At 40.9% G+C, this 26,901-nt stretch overlaps 2 protein-coding genes and 1 long non-coding RNA gene across 7 annotated transcripts in view; 2 read left to right on the forward strand and 1 right to left on the reverse strand.

Moving 5' to 3' along the window:
* Positions 1–26,901, forward strand: part of ETS1 (ETS proto-oncogene 1, transcription factor) — a 121,981-nt gene that overhangs the window by 43,288 nt on the left and 51,792 nt on the right. Inside the window, exon 1 of one of the 4 annotated variants that reach the window (XM_039872729.1) lies at positions 14,451–14,823. The exons of 2 other annotated variants lie outside the window; for them this stretch is intronic. In XM_039872729.1, coding sequence (XP_039728663.1) covers positions 14,742–14,823 — 82 coding nt within the window. In that variant the 5' untranslated portion in view covers positions 14,451–14,741. Of the gene's footprint in view, positions 1–14,450; positions 14,824–26,901 lie in introns of those variants that run through there. One more of the 4 variants, XM_039872731.1, reaches the window with a different exon arrangement.
* Positions 13,322–14,806, reverse strand: LOC120610431 (translation initiation factor IF-2-like). 2 transcript variants are annotated; one of them, XR_005654930.1, is made up of 2 exons: positions 13,896–14,806; positions 13,322–13,505 (listed from the first exon to the last, which is right to left on the reverse strand). XR_005654930.1 is itself a non-coding variant. In XM_039872732.1 (2 exons), exons 1-2 carry the CDS (start codon positions 14,780–14,782, stop codon positions 13,492–13,494), a joined length of 789 nt encoding a protein of 262 aa, XP_039728666.1. In that variant the 5' UTR covers positions 14,783–14,806; the 3' UTR covers positions 13,322–13,491. The 2 variants fall into 2 exon arrangements, 1 of the variants encoding a protein (XP_039728666.1); XM_039872732.1 differs by having other exon boundaries at positions 14,008–14,806.
* Positions 21,542–26,884, forward strand: LOC120610432 (uncharacterized). The gene is made up of 2 exons (XR_005654931.1): positions 21,542–22,868; positions 23,200–26,884. It is a non-coding gene; the product is annotated as an uncharacterized LOC120610432 (long non-coding RNA).

The raw sequence follows: 26,901 nt of genomic DNA on the forward strand, positions 1-26,901 counted from the left end.
CAATGAGATGTGTCCCATAATGTGGTGTTTGTGCATTTGTAATGCCATGTCCTACTTGTCTTAAAGTCTCTAAAGGAACATGTTATTATAAAATTCCAATATACATAAATAAATGAAGAAAAAAAAAGAAATATGTGTTTTGTGACCAGCTGCTCTTACTTGTAATGCCTTCCAATACTTTCCTACTGCAGCTGTGAGGGCAGACATTGACTATTCCGAGTGCAGTTTACTTTGTGTCAGTTTTCCGTGGCCCTTAGTTCCCATGGGAAGAGAGCTGAGTCTTTCCTTTCCTTTCCCTTAATCCCCAGTCCTGATTTCATTCCTCCTCTGGTCCATCTTTGAACTTAGGCAAATGCATCACTTGAGATCCTATTATATCCACTTCCCAATGACAGCTTCGCTTATTCCTATTTTGCGTGGAGATGGGTAAGAATTAATGCATTAATAGTGTCTTTTTTACCACCATGCCTTCCCATCTTCTCCCCCTACATATACTTTCTTGGTGGGAAAATAATGACTCTGAAAGTTTATGGTACATAAGTGATAAAAGATCTAATGAGAAATCGAACAAATGATGGCAAAGGACATGGCAAGAGAAAACCACATTTAAAAGTCTCCGAGTGGCAAATGAGAGTGATTTGGGACATATGAATAATTTGAAAGAGTTGAGCGAATGTGTGTCTTCAGTATTTAGCACAGCTGACTTGGATCAGAGTCGTGCAAAACACTGGAGAGTCTCTACACCCTGGACAGCACTGCAGGCTGAGGGCTGGGATGTGTGCCCTTCTCCTAGATGTTTCTTAGAGTCGCTGAAAGATGATATTGAGGGAAGTGCTTTGTGAACCTCCGGGCCAGACAAGGTAATGCATTGCTGTTATTTCAATCAGAGAAAAGGAGCCGTGCTTACTCGCATTTTGTTGTGAGGTTTGGTACATCAAGGATTTAAAATGACCAAACTTTGAAGATAGCATGAAGTGGATATCTCCCAGTCATCCTTCTAAGGGGTCCCATTTGCAGAATTACATGGCCAGTTTACCTGAAATCATTGCTTAAATAACCTGTTTGATTGGAATGTATTGACATGAACTACCAACAGGGCTGCTCCATATAGTCAGCTCCAAGCTCTTCCTCTTCCTGATGAGATGTTTCTCATGTGTCTTGATTTGTCTATGTTATGCCTCTTAATATTGCTCAAAACCTCAGTTGGATTTAGAAAGTAGCTATTTTTATCCTACATAAAGCATGCTATTTTCTAAGACCTTAATAAAATTGTGTTTACCCAATGTACTTAATTCTCATACCCAACATCTCCATGACAGTACTCACATTAACAATACATGTTTCTTATGTTCCTACTCTGACTACAGTGTGTTGATTATATGCATCTGGTATTTCTATTTGATTAACATGGCATTCACACCTATATTCATTTCCAATTATTCTTCCCTTTCTACCATGTTTTCTATTTATCTCTGTTGTGACAGTTTTTCCTGCCATGTAGTTTATTTGATTTGCCCTTGATGAATTAACAGGTGTGATTTTTACATGCTCAATGCTCAATGGCTGCTTTGTATTCATACCAAGCGGTATCTTGAGGAGACAGATCTATGTAGAAACGCACATCTATTTGTCTTCATTTATTATTCTATTTTCCACATATCTTAGAAGTCTTGGATGAGTCTGCCTTAATGCAAGGTATTAGAATAGAGGTGCACTATGGTGATAAAATTGAGGGTTTAAAGAGCTTCTGCCAGCCAGAATTAAATTTTACAGACTTCAGTCCATTATGATCACTGTAAAGTGGATATTGCACTTTAGCCAGTAGGAGGCTTGCCAGCGCAGTGACTGTCAAATGAATCTCAGTATTTTCTCCCCTTTGGTCTCAGGTTGGAAATTATGAATGCTTTTGCTGATATAATTATTTATTACTGTTATGGCGGTGGCATGATCATGGAATCTCCTCTGTATCTTTACGCCTCAATTTCTCTCTTTATATCGAAGGCATCCCCAAATATTAGAAAAGCACATCTTTTTAAAAGTTGAGTTGTGATGGCAAAATAGCAAGGAAAGAACTGACCCCAAATGTCATCATGGATAGAGGTGAATTTATGCAAGAATCATCAGGCAGTGACTTTTGCTACAAGGCTTTATGATTTAGGGATGGAAATCATTCAGTGACTTTGGGTATTTTTAGATGCTTGGGGATTTGGCAGAGTTCAAATTCTGTTTCATTGAGTGCTTTAATGCCTTTTTCTTTTTCTTTTTTTTCCCTGCTAATTTTGAAGCCCATGTTTATTTCATGAGAAATTTAAATTGTATGGGATTTCTTTATAATTTAGTCATCTACTCATTTGTCTAAGACGTGTAAGAAAATTTGTGGGTCTTCCTAAAAACACTTTGAAGGAAAAGTTTGTATGGACTAATGATTAAATTATCTAGAAGCCTCAAAGACTGGAGTTGATTTGAAAAGTTAGCTCTAGAACTATTAAACAGATTTAGAAAATGGCTAACCTGGTCTCCTTCCATTTTATTATTAAAAAAATTTCCTGAAAAATGTGTATATGTGCATATGCATGAGAATGGACGATTTCAAGTGGAAAGAATCATATCGTAAAATATTAAGACCCTTTTTCAAGTACACAAAGCCATCTGTAGTGAAGCTGACAGCAGGCCTGATTTTACTATCTCAGATCATATTGATTATCAAATAGTTGTTTTATTCATTCATTCACTTATTCATTACTTCATTCACTGATTCATTTATCTAGTTGCTTATTCCTTCAGCATTTATTAAGCAGTTACTATGTTACTATGGCCAAGTCACAGTCAGAGCCTGTATATGCTGACTTGAAACAGTTTGTTGTGAGAATGCAGAGGAGGACTGGGAAGATTGTGTCCAGGAAGGGCCTGGAAAACTTCCTGGGGGGAAGGGGTGATGTTTGCTGCTGTGTCTTGACAGATGACTGGGACAGGTGGACCAGGGCTTTCCAGAAAGGGAAAGAGCTGTAAAAGTGCACATGGGGGTGTGAAGCACTAGGATGTGATCAAGGGACTCCATCTGGTCCAGGATTTTCAGAAAGCAGGGTCTCTCTGCGGAGGAAAAAAGTGAAACCTGGTCGAAAGCTGGACAGGGGCCAATTTTGGCCTTTTGGGCTATATTGGATTCTATCTGGTTAGCAATAGAAATCTTCGAAGAAAATTTTTATTTCTACATCATGTTGAAAAGATTCTGGTTGCAATGTGTTCTCTTATTTCTGATTTTCTATACAATACTTTTCTGTGAAGCCTCATCTTTCACACAGGTTTGAGGACTTCTGCAGGAAGTAGAGAGCTGCCTGTGGTCGCCATGACTGCATCTTCCCAGGCTCTGAAACCTCAGTTGTGAGTCCTTCCTAAATGCTCTACTCCAGTGGGAATGGCAGTGCTCTAGACTGTGATGCGAGTAGATTCCCACCACAGATTTTTTACATGGTGACAGAAATCTTTCCTTCCAATATCATTTATTTTTAAAATAGTATAAATTTTATCTATTCTGTGAAGCTGGAGGTAACTCAAATCTGAGCTAGGGATGGATATGGAGCATGAACAAATGAAACAACATTGACAAGATGGCTTTTCAAAGGCGTTGGGTTGACCATGGGGGAGCTTATGAGAAGTGGAACATTGTCTCTAGGCACTTTGCAGAGGTTTTGGAGGGAGGAAAGCTAGCTAATCAGGAGACCTGCATGGGGAGAGAGGCGTGTTATTTAATTAACGTTACAATGGGCTGACTTGAAGGCACGTGGTGGTTTTAATAGAGGGAGATAGATGTCCTTTTTTGCAGGGCTAATTGTTGGGGAAAAGCAGGGTCTTTGTTCAGGCCCAGCATGAGGGCTCTGATCTTTTGGAGCCTAGGGCTGCCCCTGCTTATAATTTTAGACAGCACTATTCAAGGCTGCTCTGTAGAGAAAAGAAGAACAAGAACAGTATTGTGTGTGCAGGATCAGTGCCCAAACCTCCCCAAAGTCACTAGGAAAAAAAAAGAGAATGAGAGGACACGGCCGTGTGCGTTTTGGAGTATTTCCCCATCATTTATTTGCTATGCTTGTTGGAAAGGGCAAAACCACACTTCAATCAACTTGGAGCTGAGGTGGGGTGACTTAACTAAGCACCCCCAGTAAACCAATTAAATCTACTTTCCCAATGGTATGGCATTAATCTTGCCAAAATGGAGTGAGTAACTAGTGCGGAGACTATGTGTGTTCCATGCTGCCAGCCTTGATGGCTAGGTGCCAGGCGCTAGTAGTGCCAGAATACAAATTATGTAGCTGATGTCCTCTAAATAGCAAAATCTGTGTTGCTAAAGGGCAACATAGAAGCAATGATGATGTTGACTGGTAGCAGAAGGGGCAATGAGAGATACCTTCCCCTAGTATACTTTTGGGCAGCTGGTCAGCACAGGTAGTTGACACCAGCAAGTAAAATACTTCATCTGAATTCTGGGTAGCCAGTCCAAGCTCAAAGGGAGTTATAGAATGGGTTCAGCATTCTGTAACTAAATGCATTGTATGGTTAACTAGAGATAGTTACAGTTTCAGGTTTACATTTCAAGCTAAGTTGTTAGAAAACTTTTGATGGTCAGGAGAAGAGTTAGCCAAGGAAAATGTAAGGTGGCATAACACAAGAAAAGAATTCCCTGAAGTGAATGCAATGGTGTACTCCCTAAAAAGGGAGCTAGTTTGGGGAGTGTCTCAGCAGCACAGTATAGGGCATGTACTGGACAGTGTGTAAGATTCTGCTAAATTACTGACTAGCTTGAGAGCTAAAATGGTGAGGTCACTGGTCTTATTTTTCTCAGATAGTCCAAAAATCACTGAATGGGTATCAAAACTGCAACCCAGAGTGGGTAGAATCCAATATTGGAAGAAATCCTAGAGGGTGTATATGCCCCTCTTTGCAGCTAATGTGTAATGTAGCTGTGAATGTATGATTAGAACTTCCATAACCATATTTCATGTTTATATAATAGAAGTCGATATCCTTTCATCCAAGGGGGATGGTATCAGCGTTTGTGTGGTTTGCATACTCAGACTTAAAATTATTCTTATTATTATGTCACGATTTTAATGGCACACACTGAAGGTTCGCCATGTCCTAACGTCTTTAGAGAACACCATACACCACGGTTTGGATGAACTTCCATGAAAATTTTATGCTCACTAAATTCAAAGTCACGGTTATGATTTTTCAAATTAAAAAGAGCAGTGAAGTGTTGTTGACTGTGTACTCTGCATCCAACACAGTGCAAGTCACTTGGCACACATTCATTCCACGTTCAGTTCAACTATGTAAACTGCGCAGTGTGATCGGCTCCATTCTATAGATGAAGAAATTGAGACTTTCTGAGGCCAAAGGATTCACAGCTCGATAACGGCCAAGTTAAAATCCCAGCTCTTGTCTATCTGCCGCCAAAGCTTGTGCTCTTTCCCAATCTCCTACATTGCCACCTCAGTCATTTTAGAGTTGAAGTGCATTCTCTACAGTTAGGAAACTAAAGCCTGATGGTAAATTTGGCAAGAAACTGCAGGTCTTTGTATGGACTGCTTGGATGCACAGACATTTATTTGGAAGTGTCTCCTTACTCCACACATCAGTCAATTCATTTCAATTAAAAAATAAATACTCTCCACAAGAGAACATGTTAGCTCACTGAAAACAAGAAGTGTATGAGGATGCTGGGTCTTTCTTGGATCTGGAATGGTCGTTGCCAGCCATCTGGTCTCTCTCAATGCTGTGGAATTCCCTGAAAGAAAAGTCCGTAATCTTTTTGATTTTTAAAAATTCTCATTATTATTTAGAATTTTTAATTCCTGGAAAGGGATCTCTCCTGGGAACCTGCCACAAGAGAGCTGCTTGCCGTGTGTGTTTTCCTCCCACAGTCTGTGGCCAGCTCCCCACCCAGCTGCACCCCTACTCCCTCCCCAAAGGGTCCCTTGTGGCTCTTCCCACCCAAGGCCTTTTTGTGATGAAGTCTTTCAAGATAGTTTCCCAGTCTGGGGAAAACACATGTTTCTGATCAATCTGACGAAATACATTTCCTTAAAGAAGTAACTTCTATATTTTCTATTTTCTTCATTCTCCACATTACCTATCATTACCTATGATTTTGAGCCCCGAACACTTGAAAGTGCTTCACAGGCCTGACTGATTAAATGGCGCCTTCTTGCACGTCACATGTGTCAGATTTGCTTTTCTCCTCTTCACCAACTATAAGGAAGAAAGGTTTTTATTGTATAGGAGCCAATTCAGATACACGAGATTTGAGCTGGGGCCTGTTCCACCTCATGCGTCATCACCAGGACCATCCACTACATTTCAACTCCTTCACAAAGGGTGATGCAAGATGCAGAGTGAGCACAGCTGGCTTCCTGTAAATTAAAGAAGGCTTCGTCTCCTTTTGGCCCTTACGAACAGAGAATTAAATGTGAGCTATAATCCCAGAGAAGCTGAAATATCCCTTTTTGAGATTGTTTTTCCAACTGTCAACTTTCTATCAGTGACGTATTTGGTGTTCAGTAAATTCTAAATATGAATAATTACACCGGACTCCCTAGAGTTGTTTTTATGGATTTATCTTCCTGCTTATTTAGGAAACTCAGATTCTGGGCACATCTTTTAGGACAGTACATGTACAAAAAGAGTTTTGAAATAGCAAGGGAATTTTAAAAATGCTCCGCATCTCACTTCCTCTGTTACTAGATTCAGCATTGGCAAAGGTAGGATTCGTATTAATTTATTAGGACCCAGTAACATTGTACAGTGAAGAATGCTAAATTTAAGAGAGGAATAGATTCCTGCATAAGGCGTTTGTTGATAACTCAAAGAATGTGATGTACTCAAAGAATGTTATATTCACTGGCTGGTGAGATGTTCTCGACGCAACACATACCATTGTTTTCTTGAACCCAGTATATGGACCTAGGTCTGGAGGAAGTGATATAAAATAATGTGTGTTCCTGATCTCCATCACAGCTCAGCAGCAAAGGTGGGCCCTAACCAAACCCATTATTTCCTTGGTTTCTATGAGTTAAGGTCAGCCAGCTTTTGCATTGCCACATTACCGTTATCCATAAGCAGATATAACTAATTACGTGCAGAGAGAGGTAGATTGCCACAGTCCAGCCACCAAGAGAGATCAGGCTTTATGTTTCTGCACCACCTGTGAGGCGATCATGGCTTAGCTGACTCTCCCTGCCTTCCCCATTTCCCATCCCACTCTGAGCGCATCCCCTTCCTCCCCGCAGGGGATTCCTGCAGTATGTCAAAAGGGTTCCCAAAACGTAATGCTTCTTGGAACCTGATCAGTTATAGTAAATTTGAGAAGGTAGAGGGGACTTGTAACAGACTCTGTGCTCTCTGTAAAGTGTCTAACAATCTATTCATCTTCACAAAGATGGAGACAATTGGGTTCGTTTTATGTATTCTTTTATCTTACAAATAACGGATATAGCAAGTACATCTTGCCTTCATGATAATCAGTGAAATAAAAGATTCACCTTAAAGTTTGGAAATTCCTGAAGACTATATCTGAGCAGCGGTTTGAAAATATGAACAGTATGCTGTATAAAAGTTCAGGCCAACAACAAAACAACTGTTTTGCCTTGTGGTGAGCCAAATGCCATTTTTCATAAACAACTATACTCGTGTATACTCAGATGAAAATTAAAATGAATATAGTGAACTTAGGCAACATTTTTCTTGAAAGAAATGAAGATAGGAGACAAGAGGAGCACAATAAAAGTTTATAAAGACTTTTTCAGTGGGAAAAGAGTCACTTGGTTATCTCTTTAGTCTTAAACTTTGAGGAACTTTGAGTCTCACATTAGACAAAAAAATTAAATAAATAAATAAGACAGATCTCTAAGACAGATATTTGGGATGTTAGGAAGTTATCTATTCGTTAATTAAATAATCAACATAGGTTATTGAGCTCCTACTGTCTTGAGCTGAGCACCTAGATTTTAATGAAGACTGAAATTAGTTGCTGCCTTTAGGCAGTGTAGGAGGCACCGGGGATGTGCTCAGGCTGCAGCTTGTGAGAATGAGAGGGAAATTCTTTGTGTACAGCAAATGTCCCTGTGGGGGAAAGACTGAGGAATAGCCTCTGTGTTCAGTGTAGATTTTTTGGCTTGACCTTCCCTTGCATCCTCTGTGACCTCCTGAGACCCTGTCATCTCCATTTCACTCTGTATCTTTTGCAACCGTTCCATCTTGAGGACCTCCTATTGGTTTGTTTTATTGTCATTCCATGACTAGTGGCCATGCAGGACAATTAAAATGTGAAGTACTCTGTGAAGTACTGGATACATCACCAGGCCTTAATTTCATTTTGGAATCTTGGGAATTTAAGGCCCAGAATGATAAGAACATAGGATCATTGTGACTCTATCTCTTCATGTCTTATCCCTACCCTTCAACTTAACCTTCCACTGTTCTCAGAGGAGGTACCTTCTACTGTTTTCTCCTATATTGTTGTCCCTTTTCCTGTGCTATCTGCTTCCTCTGCCTGACTTCCAGTATCAAGAACAGGATGGAGAAATTCCCCCCCCTCATCTCTGTTCCTTTATCTCTAAGGTGGTAAATGCTAGTCCTTTGGGGCAATTGACTTGGCATTTCAAAATGAAAGGGAGAGGAGAGGGGGGAAAATGACACAATAAAATTATCTTAATTTAAGATTCAGACCAGAATTGCAGAGAACATCTGTTTTGAAGTCTTGTGCTGTTTTTGTCACCCAAGAGCAGAGCTAGGTAAGGTCAGAGGAAGGCCTGAGCCTTCCAGCAGCTAAAACCACCTGCCTCCTGGAAAGGTGCTGGGGTCTTGTTCTCAGGAGTGTGGAGCTCCTTGCTAGGAGCCTGGTTTTCTGCTTCTGCCATATTATTAAAGGAACAGTGGTTTTTCTGCCATTTGTGCTAATGCCATCATCCTTCTACCTCCTCAAGAGGTCAATTTAGGACAACTTAAATTGGAAATCCAAATTACATGATCCCCAAAGGCTCATGGGATGGCCCGAATTCTGCATTACCCAGTCCCAGGAGGGAGTAACATTCCCAGAAAATATGCTCAGACTGCTGCAAGGAAGCAAACTGGTACTGGGCGTGGAGGAAGCCTCGAACCCCTGTAGCCTTGGCTGGCAGCTTTTCGCCTCTTCCTGTGTGATCACGTCTGATTTGCTCTAAGAGGAATATGTGATGTCTAAACTGATGGATTTTAAAATGTCACTTGGTCTGTGGATGGGGCCAGTTCATCCTACATTGTTGCGGCTGCAGATGCAGCTGAATGGTTCATAATTACAGTCTAAAGAAACTGCAGACGGCAATAGAGCCAACCCAAACCCCTTTTCTCCTTACAGCCCATGCCAAGCTGTCTACTACAGGGAATGATAGTGTGGTTATTTTGCAATGTACTTGCACAAAGACAACACATTCAGTGAAGAGAAGGTGGTTGTATTTCTAGAAGTTCAGTCCAATCTTCTCTCTGTTCCTATGTACATTGTATCCTGCTTTGTGTCTCAAGAGTGTCCAGTAACAGACCAAGCTGAATGGTAGTGACTTTTGAAAATGTGATATCCATAAATATAAGGAGCTGCCGTGGAGAGAACCTCAATCAGGTGATCCCATTCTAGACCTGACACTGCCTTTTTCAGGCTGTGTGGCTTTGGGCAGAATGACTTACTTTTTCACACTAATTTTCCACCACCTCTGGTAAATAGGAGGGCTGGACTTGACTCCCCCTAAGAGGCTCCATCTTATTCTAATATGTGACAAAGCCAGGACCTAAGGTTTTGTTTCCTAAGAACCACCACAAACATGATCTTCCTTCTGTATTTGAAACACAGCTTTTCTGTGACTCTTAAAACAAATACAAATCTGTAGTTTTCTCTTCTAATCAGGTAGTGCTGGAATTTCCCAATTGAGATCAAAGCTGAGTGAGTTCCCAAATCAGGAACTGAGGATAGGTCTTGGAAAGATTTTTAAATGAAAGCATGATCATTCTACCTCTCCCCAGACAGTACGTATAAATAGAGAATCCAAATGACTCTGGCCGTAGAGAAGAGATTTAATGTGATTTCTCAAATAATCTATCTTATACTGGATCTTAATAGCATTAACAGTGATTTAATATTAATCGAACACTTTCTCTGACCTAGGCACTGTGCCGCTTTGTATTCATTTTCTTATTTAATCTTCCAAATAACTCTAAAAGGTGGGTGTTATTATTATTCCTACTTCATGCGTGGAGGAACTAAGGTTCAGGATTATGTGATTTATTTGTAGTAATTCAGCTGGTTGTTAGTTGGTAGAGTTAAAATTTGAACCTGAGTCTTATTCCAGAGCCTACACTACTCACTCCCATCTTGGTTTTATTATGGAGAGCTTTCCCAGGCAAAGAGGCCCCAAAGCCTTCCCTCTCCCAGCCTATCCCTCCTCTTGCTTCCCTCCTAAATGCAGCTCTTCTTATCGCTCACTGTTTATTGTACCATCTAAACAATAGCTAATGAGTCTGTATTACATGGTAGGGAGAGCCAGGGGTGATTTTATTCCCTGAAACAGAGATGAGGTTGTGACACAAATAGGTTAAGTGGCTTTGGTGAGGTCACAAAGGCAGCCTGCAGTCAGCAACAGCACAGTTCTGAGTCCCCTACTTGGGTTCTTGAACTGACCCCAAGGCCTTTAGACATCAGAGTTTAATTAAGAGAGTCATTTTCATTTTCCTTTCAATCTCCGATTTTCCATTTATTGCTGTTTGATCATGGTGAGCATCGAAGCTCAAGACATCTTTCTTCCCTGATGTGCTCTTTAGTGAGACACATAGAAACCACCTGCTTTAGAGTTAAGCTTTAGAAGGCTGTTTCTGTGTGCGACAGGGACTCTTGCCTTTTCTCAGAGAAGAACAACCACAACTCAGACAGGTTGTTAATTGAGGACTTAAAAAAAATCTTACATTTAAACCAGTAAATCAACATCTGTGAGTCATAAACTTGTTCTGGATCAGCCGTTAGTGGTCTGAATGTTTTTGAACTTACCTCTAATACAGCATATTTTAGCTTGAAACTCAGAGATTCTTTGGTTTCTTGAAGTTCAAGATTCAGGAAATAGACAACTTATTCTAGCACACTTCTAGAGAAAGTCTATCTTCCATGATTATTTGAAATTAGATATATTTTTATATTTTTCGCTGAAGTTGAGGTACAGTTGAGGGAAGAGTGTAACTTAGAAAGTTTATGTTTTTTACACACTCTTCGTGTTTGAGGAGATTCTTATCAAAATGTTGCTATTTTCTTGATACAGTAACATCTAGTGCCACTTCCCTGTCCCCCAATTTCTGCAGCCTTTTTTTTTTTACCCTTATTGACGTGATATTTCTGGTTTAAGGCATTTCAGCACTTGCTAGATATAATTTTCTAAGTCTAGGGAATGTTTAAAAATGCAGTTCTGTTTTCTTCCAAGAGCAGGAGAAGGAGCAGACTGCTATGTTACAAGCAAAAGCAAAGAATGATGTCCTTGGTTGAATTTTCTTGAATGCCTTAAAAATCAGATCTAATCTAAAAATAGCTTGTCTAAGTGAACTGAAGGCAAGGCTCAGCAGATCTTGTTTTGCTGGTGGGGAAACTGAGTGGGCAGAAGTGGTGGGGAATAGTGGTTCTGCTCTGTCATGAAGGACAAAGGGCCAACTTAGAGGAAGAGTCACTGACATTTTTTAGTCCATCTTCACAAGCTATAGCATATCAAAATTACTTAACGTATGAATTAGAAAGAGTTGTTGGCAAAGTAGAAGCCCGCAGAGACCAGAAAGTTGATAATTTACCATTCAACACCTATTTATTGAGCATCTGTAATGTGTCAGGCACCGTTTTTTGGGGGCATTATTTTTTAGGATATAGTAAGACAGACAGAAATGGCATTAAAAGTCCATAAGAACATTTAGAAAAATCTACTTGTGACCTAAAAAGAATAAAATTTTCATTTATCAAAATTGATTAATCAAGTGTGATACTTTTACAATATTTTAACTTGTCTATCTTAATGCTCCTTATCCCAAGTGAAGTTTCAACCAGATCTGAGGGTAGATGTGTAACTTCTGATAACATCAATAGTTAGATTAGTTTATGTAAAAGTAACTTTCTTGGAGGTCTGTAGTAGCCTGTCTCTATCTCCCCAACCCTGCCATTTTGACCAACCCCATTCTTTGATTGGGACCTTCAAACATTGTGAGCTTCTGTGCTTCAGGACTGCATTAGAAAAGAATGATTGACAAGTTGAGATGTCATTGTTGAAGAACTGAAAGAATAAATCCCCCCACTGCCAGAGTGGAAAGTGTTTACAGTTTAATAAGGGAGAGCTCTTTCAGTGTCTAATTTGGGGTGGAGTGTTAGCAGCAATGTTTAGGCTAGCCTGCGGAAGAAAGCCGAGGAGCCAACTGCAGAATAGAGAAAGGACTTGTTCCAAGGAAGCTGCTTTTGAAAATAAAAAAGTGCTCACACTTGAATTAAAAACAAACAAACAAACAAAAAACAAACAAACAAAAAAACCCCAAAAAACAAAAACGAACAAACCCAAATTTTTAAAAAACATCAATAAAACAAAATTCCTCAAAGCAACATTTGACTTGCTCAGTTCTTCTGCTGATGTATTCATAGTGGGTAAGGCAGGATTGGCTCAAGATCCTTTTCTTTGTTATTCATTCGGATGTGTGAATGTACAATTCATTCATCAGCTGTTTCTCCCAGCTTTCCCCAGGATCAGAAATGTCTGCTCTTGTCATCTGGGGGCCAGCACTGTTTTCTCATACCTTTTAGAAACACTGGATTACAACAATCTTTCAAAAATTAGAATTATCATATGCAAATATTTTTCTCTGGTTACTGAAGGATGGGCATAATCTGAAGTTTGAACCAGAAGCTCAAGATTTATTTTCTATTTCTGGCTCTTTCCCTCATTTGCTGTGGGAAACCTGCAAGTTACGAATGCTTCAAAGAGAAAAACTGGAATAAGATAAAGGTAAGCAGGTGTGTTAAAACTCAGAGGCAGAAGTGACAGTTAATAGGCAAGTTGCAGGAGTTCAACCTATGCTTAGAAATCAGGAAACAATATTAAAAATAGCTTTCCCCGAGGTCGTTCGGAAAAAATTTATATTTAACTTTTAGTTGCTCAAAGACAGATCTTAATGTCTGGCTCTTAGCTCTGTGTGAGTATAGATTATGTGCCTTTATATCTACTGGTTGATTTGTTAATTAGGACCAACTATCGTTATTTAGAATAACCAATGTATCCATGGCAAATCATTAATTATTCAGGAGCATGCTGTGCTGTCTGAAGCGGCTGGCATTCCCCAATGGAACAGGGGCTGTGCACTGTGGTTCTGTCATGACTAGGGATGATGTACTCCAGAAACTCAAAGCCACGGAGCCTCTGCATCACTTTTTTGGTGGTAATGGTAGTAGGGTTGTCAGTTTCATCTAGCAGAGTCTGTGGAAGGAAAGACAAAGCTTTGGCCAATGGTGACATAATTAGAGGGACAAAATAATAGCTTCCCTTTCCAGAACACCACCGCTGTAGGTAAAATGGAAGCTTATGGAAGCTCAGGACTGGGTTCTAGTTTGAAGGTCCTGTTCTCAACTCTCTCAGCAATACAGCAGAATTTGGGCCTTTGAGGTCTCCAGCAGGCTGCCTTGGTCTAGATGCTTATCAATGACAGGTCCGCCTTTTCTGAATGATTCCACGGGTGGGCTCTGAAAAGCCAAAGGCTCACCAGAAAGAACAGTCTTGATTCCTGACTCACTAACCGCTGGAGTCCAATATTCTTAAAGCCCTCTGAGGACACTGGCTCCCGAGTCCCTTGCGCCTACTCGCACGCACACCGTTCATCCGCATGCCTCACGTCCTGTGTGTCAGTCTTTGTGAATGAATGATGTACACGCACTAGGAAAACTATGCTGCTACCGGGAGGGGGCCGGATCGGGTGACCAACCCTTCAAGAATGCGTGGAGAATCAGGGGGACTTTCCCGAGGTGGTTGGGGAGCCTCTGCACGCAGCCTACTCTCTCGGGGTTCTGGGCACCCTTGCCCTGGGCCCTGGGCCCGCAGGCTGGGCGCCCCGCTCCACTGTTGCTCCTTGGCCGCCCAAGGAGAGCGGGCGCGAGCGACCCGCAGCTCCGCCCACCTTCCTTTCGCTTTGGGCGGCCGCTAGCGATTGGCCGCAAGTCCTTGCCCGCCCCCCCGGGTCGCCCCGCCCCTGACGCCCCGCCCGCACTCCCCCCTGCGGAGATCCTGGGGCCGGTGGGGGGGCGGGGGGGCGGAGGGGCGCGCAGACCCAGCGCCGGGCTCCGCGCAGCGAGAAACGCCCTAAAGAGGAGGGAAGAGCGCGCGCGGGCGGGAGCGCAGGCGAGCGGCTCCGGGGAGCGGGGACGAGCGGAGGCAGCCGGCGGCCGAGAAAAGGGAGCGGGTGCGGGCGAGCAGGGAGCGGCGCGGCGCAGGCGAGCCTGGGACCCGGAGCGCGCGCACTTTCCTGCAAAGTGCCAACTTCCCGGGAGAGTGCCGGGCGCACCTTCTGGGCTCGGGGCAAAGTCAGCGGGAATTTGAGATTTTAGGGAAGAGAGTCGGATTGCCCCCGTCCCCTTTCCCCTGTTACGAATCCCCATTAAAAAGAAAACAAGAATAACAGCAAACTTCCTATCATCCTGTCCGTCCCCCACTTCTGGCACCATGAAGGCAGCCGTCGATCTCAAACCGACTCTCACCATCATCAAGACGGAAAAAGTCGATCTGGAGCTTTTCCCCTCCCCGGGTGAGTGGTGACTGCCGAGGCGCGCACCCCAGCTTTCTGCTGGGGTCTCCTCCGCTTCTCCCCCTTCTCGCTATTTCCTTCCAGGCAGTTCTCTGCCTGAGCGGGGCGATGCTGGTGGCAACTGGAGATAGGCAGAGAAGATGAGGACTGTTGGTGGCCTGAGACCTTTGTGTGGCGGGTGGAATATATTTTTACAGCTGTGCTTTTGTGAGGAGTGGGAAAAAGATTATAGAATGTCCAGGGCCCCCATTCCTGCTTCTTTATTTCTCCAAAAGAGCAAGAAACCTCTGGCGTCATTCCTTAGCGCTGTGGGGATGGACACCGCAGCAGAGGACATCATTCCCCTGACCCTACATCCCCTAGAATTGGAGATGGATGGAGGGCCGTGGATAGTAAGAGCCAAACGATGCCTAACTGGTGGGCTTTCAAGAACATTTTCTAATGTCTTGGCTTCTTGAGCTCCTCTGTCACATGTCCTTTTGCTTTCTAGCTCCTCTTTTCTGGGTTGAGGACAAGGAGATGGGAGGAGAACTGAAATAAATGATCATCTTAACTTCAGGAAACACCCCAATTCTATTCATGCAGATTACTCACTTTATCCATCTTTCTAATCTACTGTGAATTTGTCCTCTGGTACTAAAGATGTGTTAGAAGCAGGGAAACATCCCAACACCAAATGTGACTTTGGGTCTTTGGTTGGTAGTGTCATCCTCCTCTTTGATTTGAGGAAGAAAGGGATAGGAAAGAAATTTTGTCTTAGGCACACTTTTGGTGTTAAGTAGTTTAATGGAGTCTGATTCTTCAGAATTTTTGAAATAAATGCAGATTAAGAAGAGATGCTTTCTTTTAGCATAGGGAACTGTCAGCTCTCCTTAAAAGTTAATGATTTTGGAGATAAAGGTATATAAAGAGATACAGAGAGAAAATGATGCTTTCTGGAAAATAATTGCTTTAACATGCTGCTGTGTTGTATCTGATTTTCAGTGTTAAGCTGCTGTTCCCTGTGGCTAACACTTCTTTGCCTCTGCCATAATTAGTCGCTTATTTTAACTCTTTCTAAATCTGCTTAAACTTTCAACACAAGCCAAGCCGATGTTTTGTCATTTGGAGGTCTTTCAGAAATATTAATGAAGACATGGTCATGTCCTCTTCTTTTAGACCCCCTAATATTCAACCTTAGTATTGGTCCCTGGGAAGTGTACAAAGAAGTCTAAGCCTGTTTGTTGTCATAAGGATGAGGATGGATAGTCAGAGCAATGTGTAGATACACTAGATTCATAGAGACATTTCAGGCACTTAGAACTACAATTCAAGAATGATGTCGCTCTGACTGTTGCATTTGGGTGTTTAAGGCAGCCAGAATAAATTCCGTTAGTCACAACTGATTCAAACCATATATACAAGAAATGAAAGGATAGTTCCCAGCAGAGATATAAACTCAACTAATAGGTCTTTTCCTTCAGAATGGCTTGTTTATGTGTGCGTTCATAGAGAAGAGACAGATTGGGTCATCTGGGAAATATCGTATAGATATGTCAGTCCACACACCTACAATGGATCCTGTGTGCTAGGAATGAAAAAGAGTCCCTGGCAACACATGTTTTAGATCACAGTAAACAGCCGAAGCAATTTTTTTTTTTTGGAGGAGGTAATTAAATGTTAAATATTGGAGATTTTATGTATATTATACTGTTATTTTGGTTATTGATAAAAAGAAACCCTGGGCATGTCACTTCCCTTAGCTTTTCCATCCATAAAATGGGTTGAGTGAGGCCTATTGCTACAGCCACACCAGTTATAAGTGCTTTTATATACCTCTCTTTATAAAACAAAGTTTACAAGGCACTGATCATGTGTTTTGTAAGCAGCCTTCAATAAGATAAAATTTCTACTGGTAAAAGAAAGTGGGCAGTCTTCTGCCATTCATTGTAATGAGATTTGATTTCTGGCATTATCTTGGGGAAAATAAAGGGAGAAAGTTAAAAATATACAGAATATAATAACTAAGTTTTAGTTAATTTTTCTGGGTGTTTAGTAGCATATATATGAATATCATACCTATACCTCAGAGAGGAAAGAGGGAAATAGAGGCACAGAGAAGGTAAGTCACTTGCCTAAGAATATTTAGTGGCCAGGGACTGAAGTAAAATGAATCCCTGTTTCTAACTTCTCAGTGTACGCTACCTTGAGTAAGACTGCAAGTTACCTTTGAAAAGCTCAGTGAAAAAACTTCAGTTGCGACTTAAACTTGCAGGTGCAAGTATGGAAAAAACATTGGCCAGGCTGCCTGCTTTTGTTGTGGGAGAAGACACTTGCTAAGTGGGGATTTGCCTTGCCCATCCGACCATACAGGACATGTGTTTAAAGTTTAACTTCTCGTAGCATGGCTTTGTGTCCACAGCTGTGACTTAAATATTTGTCAGAGTGATTCTTTGTGTTGTTTAGTTTCTTATGTGTGGAGACAACTAGTTTGGGATCTGAAATAATAAAACTAGGTCCCCCTCCTGTTCCCGCATTATGTGAGAGCCAAAGAGAGACAGAGGGGAGGTGGGATGTAGAAACAGGAGCCCTGGATTATTTGCATGTCTTTGTGAATTGGACCTGATCAAGAACCTTTATTCTAGATAGAGACCTCACAGGATTTTTGACATCTTTAAGTACCAAATTAACATATACATAGTTTGAAATAACATTGGAATTGAATTTTTCTTGTAAGTGTAAAGTGGGATATACCATGTTGATTACAATACGCAGACTGCAGGGTTCTCAGATCTTAAATGGGCTAAAACAAACAAAGCTATTGAGTGTCCATGGAGTTCCCTCCCTGTGTGGAGCTTGCTTCAAAGGGGTGGAGGCTGGGTGCCAAAGCAAATACATTCCCAAGCCGCTTAATTTTTCCTCTCCTTCCCACTCCACCTTCCTGGTGAGGTGAGCATAATGCCCAAAGAAGAACAAGACTTCTAATTGTGGATGTTAGCTCTTTTACAAGAACGAAAAGGTTAGCCCCACTCCCATCCCAGCAGAGTATGCCCATCCATCGGCATCTGTATTGCCCTTAGAGAGAGGAAAAAGCTTCTTTTCTCTCCCCAGAACCTTTTGTCAATCTTTGTGTCTTCATCAATGTGGACAAGAAAGGAGGGTAGAGCTGTCCAGGCTATTAGGATCGCTCATTCACTGCGCTCACAGACCCTCATGGACCATGCTCCATTAGTGGCGAAATTGCCTAGCGGTTCAGAGTCGGGACTCCAGAGCCAGACTGTCTGGGTTTGAATCCCAGCCCTGCCACTTGCTAACTGCGTAACTTTGGACAAATTACTTAATGTCTCTGTGCTCAACTCTTGCATCTATAAAATAACTGTAGTATAATAATCGTTCAACCTCATAAGTCGATAGGAGAATAAATCTATTAATGTGTGAAAAATCTTTAAACTGTACTTGACCCATAATGCATTCTATTTAATAGTTAACTGGAAAACAAGTCAACAAAAATGGAATTTTCAGGGGCCCTTGTAATGTTTAATAGGGGCTGCCACTGTATTATGCTCCTCTTTACTTATGAGAAGATTAAGTTAAAGATGACTTTTTCACCTGCTTAGTGGAGATCTCATGTGAATGAAGCTCCATTCTGTGTTCCAGAGAGTGAACACTGAGATGGATAACTTTCCGAGTGTTAGAGTATCTTGAGGTGTCCCAGCAGTCAGAGCGAAAGGCACAGGGGTCAGTTAGTTACTTTGGGTCATGGAGGTTGTCAGTGCTACTTCAGAGCAAAAAAGGCTACCAAGAAGACTAAGAGCCAGGGGGATAGTTACATAGTTGATGGAAAAGTAGAGTGCTTCAATTATGCAGAGTTGAGAAATGCATCATGTCCAGTTATAAAGTATCTCACATTTTATTTATTTATTTGGTTGGCAGAGCTTGCATTCCTGGCATTTTTGGTTGGTTTGTATTGCTGGGTTTTTTTTTTTTTTTGGGTCCGTGTAACTTTTTTTCTTCCTTAAAGAGACCAGACCACCCTGTAGGAGATCACCTCTCTCTACGAGACAAACCAGTGGTGGTCAGCCTCCCAGAGTCCAGCTTGCTCTGGACTACATCAGAATCTCTACAAACCCAGAGCTGGTTAGTGTAGGTCAGGATTTTTCAGGAAAGCAAGGATCCCTATTTCTAAGAGTACAGATAACTCTACTAAGTCTTCATCGACAGCATAATAAGACACCTCTGGTTTATGGAAGGAGTGACCCAAGGCTGTGGTGGCATTCCATGAGTTTTCATTGAAGGTAGATTCTTGCATTCATCAGTGATAGGGGTCTGCTCGAAACATATATAGAACCTACATTATGTACTTGTCACTTTCACATAAAATAGTGCTGTTACACTCCATACTAACTCTGGGGCGGTGGCAGATCTTATTTTATCTAATTTTCAGATGGGGAAAATGATATTCAGAGAGATGCATAATTTGCCCGAGGCCACAATGTTAAGAAATTACAAACTGATGAGCTGTTTCAGGCATTTTATGCTTAAAGTAAAAGCACTGTTATTCATAGAAACTCTGGTAATTAAAAGAGCTACATACGAGAAGGCCATGATGGTTGGTGCTTTTGGGGTTGAAGAGGTGCAGGGGCTCCCAGCCACCCTGCACAACTCCTCTGAGCTTAGAGAAAAGGCACGTTCATGCGCTCAGTCTCCAGGCCTGGCAGTCAGGTGTGCTGCTTTAGGAAGATGCTGGAACGTGAGGGCAATGTTTGCTTCAGATCACCAAGCAGAGAACCAGGGTTCTTGTTTTTTCTAGTGTCTTCCAAATGTACTTCACTCTCTTACAGGTGGGGAGGTGATTGTGTTCACTTCCAAGGTCACAACCTTCCCGGAGCCTCTTGATTCTGCTTGTTTTACCTTTTTCACCATGGACGCTGCTCTGAATATCATCTCACGATCTGGGTGACGAGAGACACAGATTAGCAATGCGTTCATTTTCTTAAAATAGTTGCAGTTTGATTTTCCTGCCCGTACAAAGGTCAGAGGTACCTACATTTGCTATTTTCTGTCTACACAGAAAATGGTTTTTTTTTTTCTTTCTCTGCCTAAAATTTAGTATTTTCTAGTTCATTTCTTAAGTCAGGGCACATTGTTGTTTTGGTACCAGTGGGAAGGTAAACCCATGATTCTACCTGCAGACCTGCCTGCCTTCCACAGCCCATGGCTAATAGATAAGCAAACAGATGCCCTGGCTACTTGTCTGAGGGTAAGGGGTTAGTTCCTGTATCACTGCCTGGTGGGGAACATTTTCTTCGAATAATTAACATCCTTGAGCCCACACAATCATCACAGAGAGGAATTTGTATATTAACAATACAATCACCATGTTTTTATTTGGCTGCTCCAGAATGAAATGTTGACCCCATTCCTTTGCTTAGACAGAATCTCTGATGGGATTTGTCTTTATGTTTGCGGTATGCTAGTTTTTCCTTTTGCTTAGAGATGTTAAGCTATTCTTAACTCAGGGTTAGGAATGCCAAGAAAATTCACAAGTCTATCATCTTGTCATGTGTCTATAGCTACTTTTTGCTTTTTTCAATTGGGTAAAAGATCTTTTTTCATAGTGTCAGTAGATGTTTGTCAAATTACACAAACAGGCTATTCCTACTTGGCTCCTTTTCTGAAGCCCTGTGAGTATCTGTGTAGGCTTTTTCTTTTAATTGTGTAGTTTATAGTCTCCATGCAGATACAGAAAGAAATTAGTCTGTAGTGCAGGTTTCAGAGATCCAATTTCATTGGCAAGGAGCCATGCTTACAAACTCAAAATATTGCTGTTCAAGCCATAAATATTTATTGATTATTTGGACAACGCCATTATATTTCCCAGGTGCTTTCCAGTTTCTGCTGCTTGGGTCCAAGCCTGTCACTAGAAATGTGGCTTGTTACTGCTCCAACCACTTTTTTCAATTGTCCTTTTTTGTAGCACTTATTTCTGAGTCTGAAAATGGGAAAATACTGGCCCAGATTGTGCTTTAAGACCCAAAGTAGCATTGGAAAGTTTTAGGCTATTGGATATCAGTTCTTGATGGTGTATATAGATTGGGAGAATATATAATTTACCATCTAAACTGTGACACTTTTGAGAGTGTAATGGATGCTATTACTAATTTCACCAGAACAATAGATATAAATTGGGACTCTCCCAGCAAATAAGGAAGGGTCAAGTACTTAGCCACTAAATTTAAATGATAATATTCTTTATAATATCTTCTCTCAATTGCTAGTCTTAGTATTTAGACCATCCAAAGTAAGCTACAAGGACCCGATTAAGAGTTCTAAGCAATTCAAGTGCAGTGCGGTTTCCACCAAGCGTGGGTTACATTTTTAAATGTGTTTTTGATGCATAATATAATATTTCTCAGTACTTGAGAAACAACTAAAAATCAACCTCAAACAAGTTTACTACAAGCATCTGAAACATCTTGGTAGCTTTGGGTAGCTATGCTAAGCTGTTGATTTTTGCTTTGCAAAGTTCTGCAGAGGAACTGTAAACTTTCCACATGTGTGTATGTGTGTGTGTGTGTGTGTGTGTGTGTGAGAAAATGAGTTTTTGAGTAGGTGGGAAATGTCATCATTACACAAGTGAAAACAATAAAAGTTTTTGTTTTATTTTAATGTTTATCCAAGATGAGAAGTTTTATGATTGGAATCAAACAGGGGAAAAAATGTTTTTTTTTTGTTTTTTTGTTTTTGGTATCATTAAAGTGGGTAAAACTAAAAGGAAGAAAACACGCCGTCAGTTCTTTAGGAGGGAAGGAAGAGAATGGTGGATTCAATTGCAACATTGCTTTTGGCTAAAAAAGAAGAGAAAGAAAAAAGAATGATACCAGGAAAAAAGTAAGAAAGTATAAATGAACTAATGAAAGGAAAAAAGAAAATCATGAAAAAATGGAATGAAAGAATTTAAATGATATTTTATGGGCTTTTGGAAAAATCCTCCTGTGGGTCAATCATTACACTTGGGTAGGGGTTCCAGTCTCAGGTGGCCAGGTGGGTCTTCTTGGATCTATTGTTCCCACTTTTTGTATAATCATTTCTGAGTACTCTTAATCCCTCATGGGTGGGTGACTGGTCAAGAGAACTCACACAATATATTCCCTGTGCTCCAGGTGCGTCCATGGCTAAAAGTACAGGAGGATTGTTTTAATTTATGGAAATTGCGTGCATCGATGATTATTTATATTTTCTATGCTTGTTGGGTCCTTTCTTCCAGCGGTTCTAGGCTAGAATAATTCCATGGGTCAGCTTCAGGGAGAATTTGGATATTTCAGAAGCATGTGAAAGAGTCGTAAGAACAGGGATAGAATTATTTTAGATGTAGAGAACAGCACGGGAAGAATGCTGAAAGTCTGGAGTGAAAGAAAGGCTTACATAAATATGAAGAAAAACACCTTGACTGTAGGAAGGGAAGAGAGAAGGGAGTGTGAGGCCAAGACCTATGTGAGAGCGTTTGGAATCTCAATGAATTTTGCCTTTGAAAGTAGGGAGAGTTTTAAAGACAGGGCAATGTTATATTATTATTATTATTATTACTATTTTTAAAAGAGCAGTGTTATTAAAGAGGCTTATGAAAGAAGTGATTTTTTTTATAGCATTACTTTACCTCCTACTCATACTGTTAGTTGTTAAAACCTCTGTATCAGTTTATCAGACTAAGCATTAAACCTCAGAGATGATGACAGAATCAATCAGCTACATATTTTCAATATACAAATGGAAAATAAAGAATCTAGGTCAGTCAAGGGAAGTCCTACACCTGGTGTGTTATTGAAATATTTAGGAACTTCTGCTCTCAATTAATGACATTTTTGTGCATTTACAGTTTTGTGCTTGGGTAATTCATTCTTATCACTCATGTTTAAAATCAAGATGTGTTATTGAGTCTGATTTTAAAATACCCTTCAGAAAATGCATCATAGGAGATTTTCAGTGGGAAAGTTTCTATGTGTGACTTATCATACTTCTACTATTTATACATTTTTCCTGTTTGCTATTCTTTGCCTAATATTTAAGTTAATTTTATACAGTCTGTATAGGTTGTTTTCTCTCATTGAAATACCAGTTGAATGCATGGGATGTAATGAGAATTCATGAATCATAAGGGGAGTCCTATCAGTGTAGTAGAAATAAACATTGTGTACATAATATATAGCGTGACCACTCTGGGCGGGGGGCCGTCACTGGCTGGAAGCCTGGATTCTAGCCCTGGCTTTGCAACTGTTCATTGCGTGACCTTGGGAAAAGCATTTCATTTTTCTGGACCTCACATTCCTCATTGGTCAATAAATTAACTGGAGAAGATGGCCTAAGATTTCTTGGAACACTAACATTTTGTGACTATAGGTAACATTAAAAATAATTAAATTTCCCAGAGAGCATAGACTGTCATTCAGGAGGTAGGCAAAATGGTGATGTTTTTCTCCTCATCTCTAAATTCTGTTAATTAGTATTCAATAATTGGGGGAATTTGGGATATATCTGTGAAGATTACCTTTCACAGAGAGGGATGTTAAACTTTGTTACTGGCCTCTTACGGTTGCAGAAACTGGATACATTGTCTCAGGGGTGACACTGGATCAGGAGTCATACCTTCCTTTTGGTCTCCCTCCATGAAACAGCTTCCTTTTTCCATAAGCCTTTGCTACAGTTGCAGCGGAAAGCAGCTCCAGTGTGGGGTCTGATCTGGAGGAAGGAGATGGGGGTTAGGGGTCCGTGAGGTGAAGCAGCCAGCCCCAGCTGCATCCTCAGGGCTGAGCATGTGGTCTGAACAGTGAGCTTATTTCATCTAAGCTGCCTCTACTCAATGTACTGCTCTGTACATAAACAGTCCCCTCCTGCAGCAGGAATGCATTCTCCTGAAAGCCATCTCAGTGCCTCTTCCTGACGTACCCAGTGAATCAAGGTCCTTGCCTCCTGTTTGTGGAGAGGGAAAGTCCCAGGCCGGCTTGCCTCTGGGTGCTCACAGAATGGTGTCTGCTCAGCAGCTAGTGACCCTGTAGTAGGTGCAGGCTGCCCATGGAGTCGGGTACAGACAAGATACTCTTGCCTTGGTTTCCCCAGGCATCCAGGAAACTACAAATGTAAAGTGGGATGTAGTAAGCTTTTCAAAGGCTGCTCTTGCAACAGTGGGAAAGTGTCATCGCCTGCACACATTCGTTATCTGAAAATCATTTTCTCAATGTTAATTCTACATTTTGAGAAAGGTCTATCACAGTTACCCATTTCTTTCAGAAGCAGGGACCAAAGATTAGCATGCCAATTTTGGAGAAAAACAAGAAAAACTGCCGTTAATAATAGAGTTTATCTCCTGGTACTTTTGTAGGCATATCTCATCTCTGCTCATCTTTACATTTTTTTTTCTTATATATGTGGGTTCTAACATATTAATATGTTAACTTATTGAGGTGTCAAGAACCTCATTATTTTACCCTCATCCCTAACAGCTAAGTATTATTCCCATTTCACAGATGAGGAAACTGAGAGGTTAAACAGCTTGTCCAAGGTCAGATGGCTGGTGAATGGAGGAGTTAAGATTCAAGCCCAGCTGTAGCTAATTCTGAGATTTCCTTTCTGCTGCCTTCATAATTCTCAGAAATATTTGGATGTTTTTGAATTTGGGCAAATACGAAGGTCTGTTGGTGCTAATTGTTAACCAGTTTGCTTAATACTTGGTTATAATCTGGTAGCATTTTACAGTTTGACATGTGACTGTGCCGCATCGAGCCTCATGCTAGTCCTTTGAGTTGTCAACTTTTTACAGACAGGGAAACTGCAGAGAAGCGATGCTAAGTGTCTTTCCTGAGGTTAGGTGGTAAGCGGCAGAGTTAGAACACGAAGCTGGGTTTCTCCAAACCCCCAGACATTTCCATTCAGCCACCCACATTTTAAATAGTTCTTTAATTTGTTGAGTACATGGTATATTAACTTTAATAATAATAATAATAATAATAATAATAACAACAATAATAATAAAGGATTAGCTTGAGATCCGAAGTGTCAACAAGGCACCCTCCTCTCTTTTGATAGAGATTTCTTCTGCATACTTTATATGTAGTTCGTTCCATAGACAGTTGTTGAGCTTTGAGTGGATTGCACTATGATGTAGGATCTGGAAAATTTTTCACAGCTTTCCATGATGCCAAGCCACCAGCCAAACTTTAAGTAAGATGGCAAGTTAGTTCCTTCTCAAGAAGTAAAAAAAAAAGAAAAAAAAATCCAAAAAACGAATTGCTTCACAGGTCACTAGACAAATATGCAATTTCCCTCTGGGGTAGATTGACCTTGGACTTTGAGAAATACATTTTTGTTTCATCTAAAGAGTTTTGAAAAGGATTCCTGTGTAACCTCTGTTTTCCTATGTTGAAATATATGGCACATGGCTTTGTGTCTTCTGGGCCTCAGTTTACCTTTTTAAGCTAATGAGGTCCACTTTAATGACTAGCTGGACTTTCAGGTACCTGGGGGAGCACATCAGGAGAAAAAACACCCCAAAACCTTTGGCTCTCATACTGCATGTCATGGCAAAAAAATTGTGCCAAAGAGTCGTATAAGGATTAATGGCATCTTAGATGAGCAAGTTTTTTCCCATTAGTTTCTCTTTGGGGAAGGGGCATTTGCTGTGGCACCAGGTACATGCACTTGGAGTTTATAAAGTTAGTTTAGATTATCCCCCTAATACAATGTCTTGCTCCTTAGCAATAAATATAAGTCCCCTCCCCCCTTGTTTTGGTGATTCTGGAAGCCAGAGCATTCCAAGGCCATCCAGGTTGTTACACTGAGATGTGTCCCCTTGACATGTTGCTGTTTCCTTGGGAGCGGATATAATCCTAAGTAGCCAGCAGTCCTTTTGGGGGACCCTCTGGATTTTTGGGGAAGAAGAGGTGAGATTGGGAAGTAGAGGGTGGTACACCTGATTGCCGCAAAAATGGAGATAATAGTTTTAAGTCTGGCATTTTTGAATCTGGGCACTAACTTTAATTCTTGCCAGGAAAATTTAGGCTTGTAAAACAATTTTTAGCATAGCTGCAAATGTGCCTCCTTTTCAAACTGGGATTCAGGGCTCTGGCTTCGTGCTTTCCACTTGTGACTCATTTTGGTGAGGCCTCTGGAGTCCTTGGTCCTATCTTTTCCTTAGTTTGAACATTTTCTGTGCTGACAACTGTGCAGGTCCACCTCTAGGAGATCATCCTTTTACCTTTTATTGCCTGAGTGAAAATCAGGATACCTGAGTCTGTTTTTACCTTGAGCTGCTAGATTATATCCATATCTCTGCATTACTTTTGTATTCTTCTGGAAGAAGGGTGCTCCTAGAGAGCGAGCTGCCTTTCATTGGGAGAGAGTGGGAGAGTTAATGCATTCATGTTTAGAAAGTAATCTGGAGTCAATTGGTGATGCCAGGAGTGTTATTGAATTAGTGAGAGATATGAGATAGAGCGATGGTTCTGAGTACATGTGAACTCTCTAAGGGTGAATCATGTGCGTGTGTACAGGAAATGCATCCTTGATTTCACATAAGATCAAGAGTTCAATCCTACACCTTTCTTGCCTCTTAATGGGAACCAAAGGTTCTTCAAAATTGTGGGTGCTTGTTTTTGGTCTCTATATATCTCTGTGTTCAGCTGTGAGAAGTGAAAGACGTGAAACTCTTATTTATGGAGTACCTACTATTTGCCAGGCATTTGCAAGGTGCTTTACACAAATGATCACATCCTTCAAACAACTCTATGAGACTGGTGTTTTAATCCCCATTTTAATCCCCATAAGAAATCCTCTCTTGGAAAGGCTCAAATAATTTTCCCAAGGCCATAGAGCTTTCAAGTCACAAATTTGAACTTAGATCATTCTAATTACAAAGTCCTGCAAACTTAGAATCTGGAGAAAAGACTTGGTGACATTCTCATCAGAGGCCTTGATTCTTGGAACATTCTGTGTGGTGTGCTCTTTTAGGCTTCTCATTATTATCAGGGTAAAGAAGAAAACATCAGTATATCTATAAATATCTACCATTGAGATGTGTAACAGAGAGAAAGCCAAAAAAAAAAAAAA

This window comes from Pteropus medius, unplaced genomic scaffold, assembly GCF_902729225.1.
Source record: "Pteropus medius unplaced genomic scaffold, Ma_sr-lr_union100, whole genome shotgun sequence".
NCBI classification, from domain to species: Eukaryota; Metazoa; Chordata; class Mammalia; order Chiroptera; family Pteropodidae; genus Pteropus; species Pteropus medius.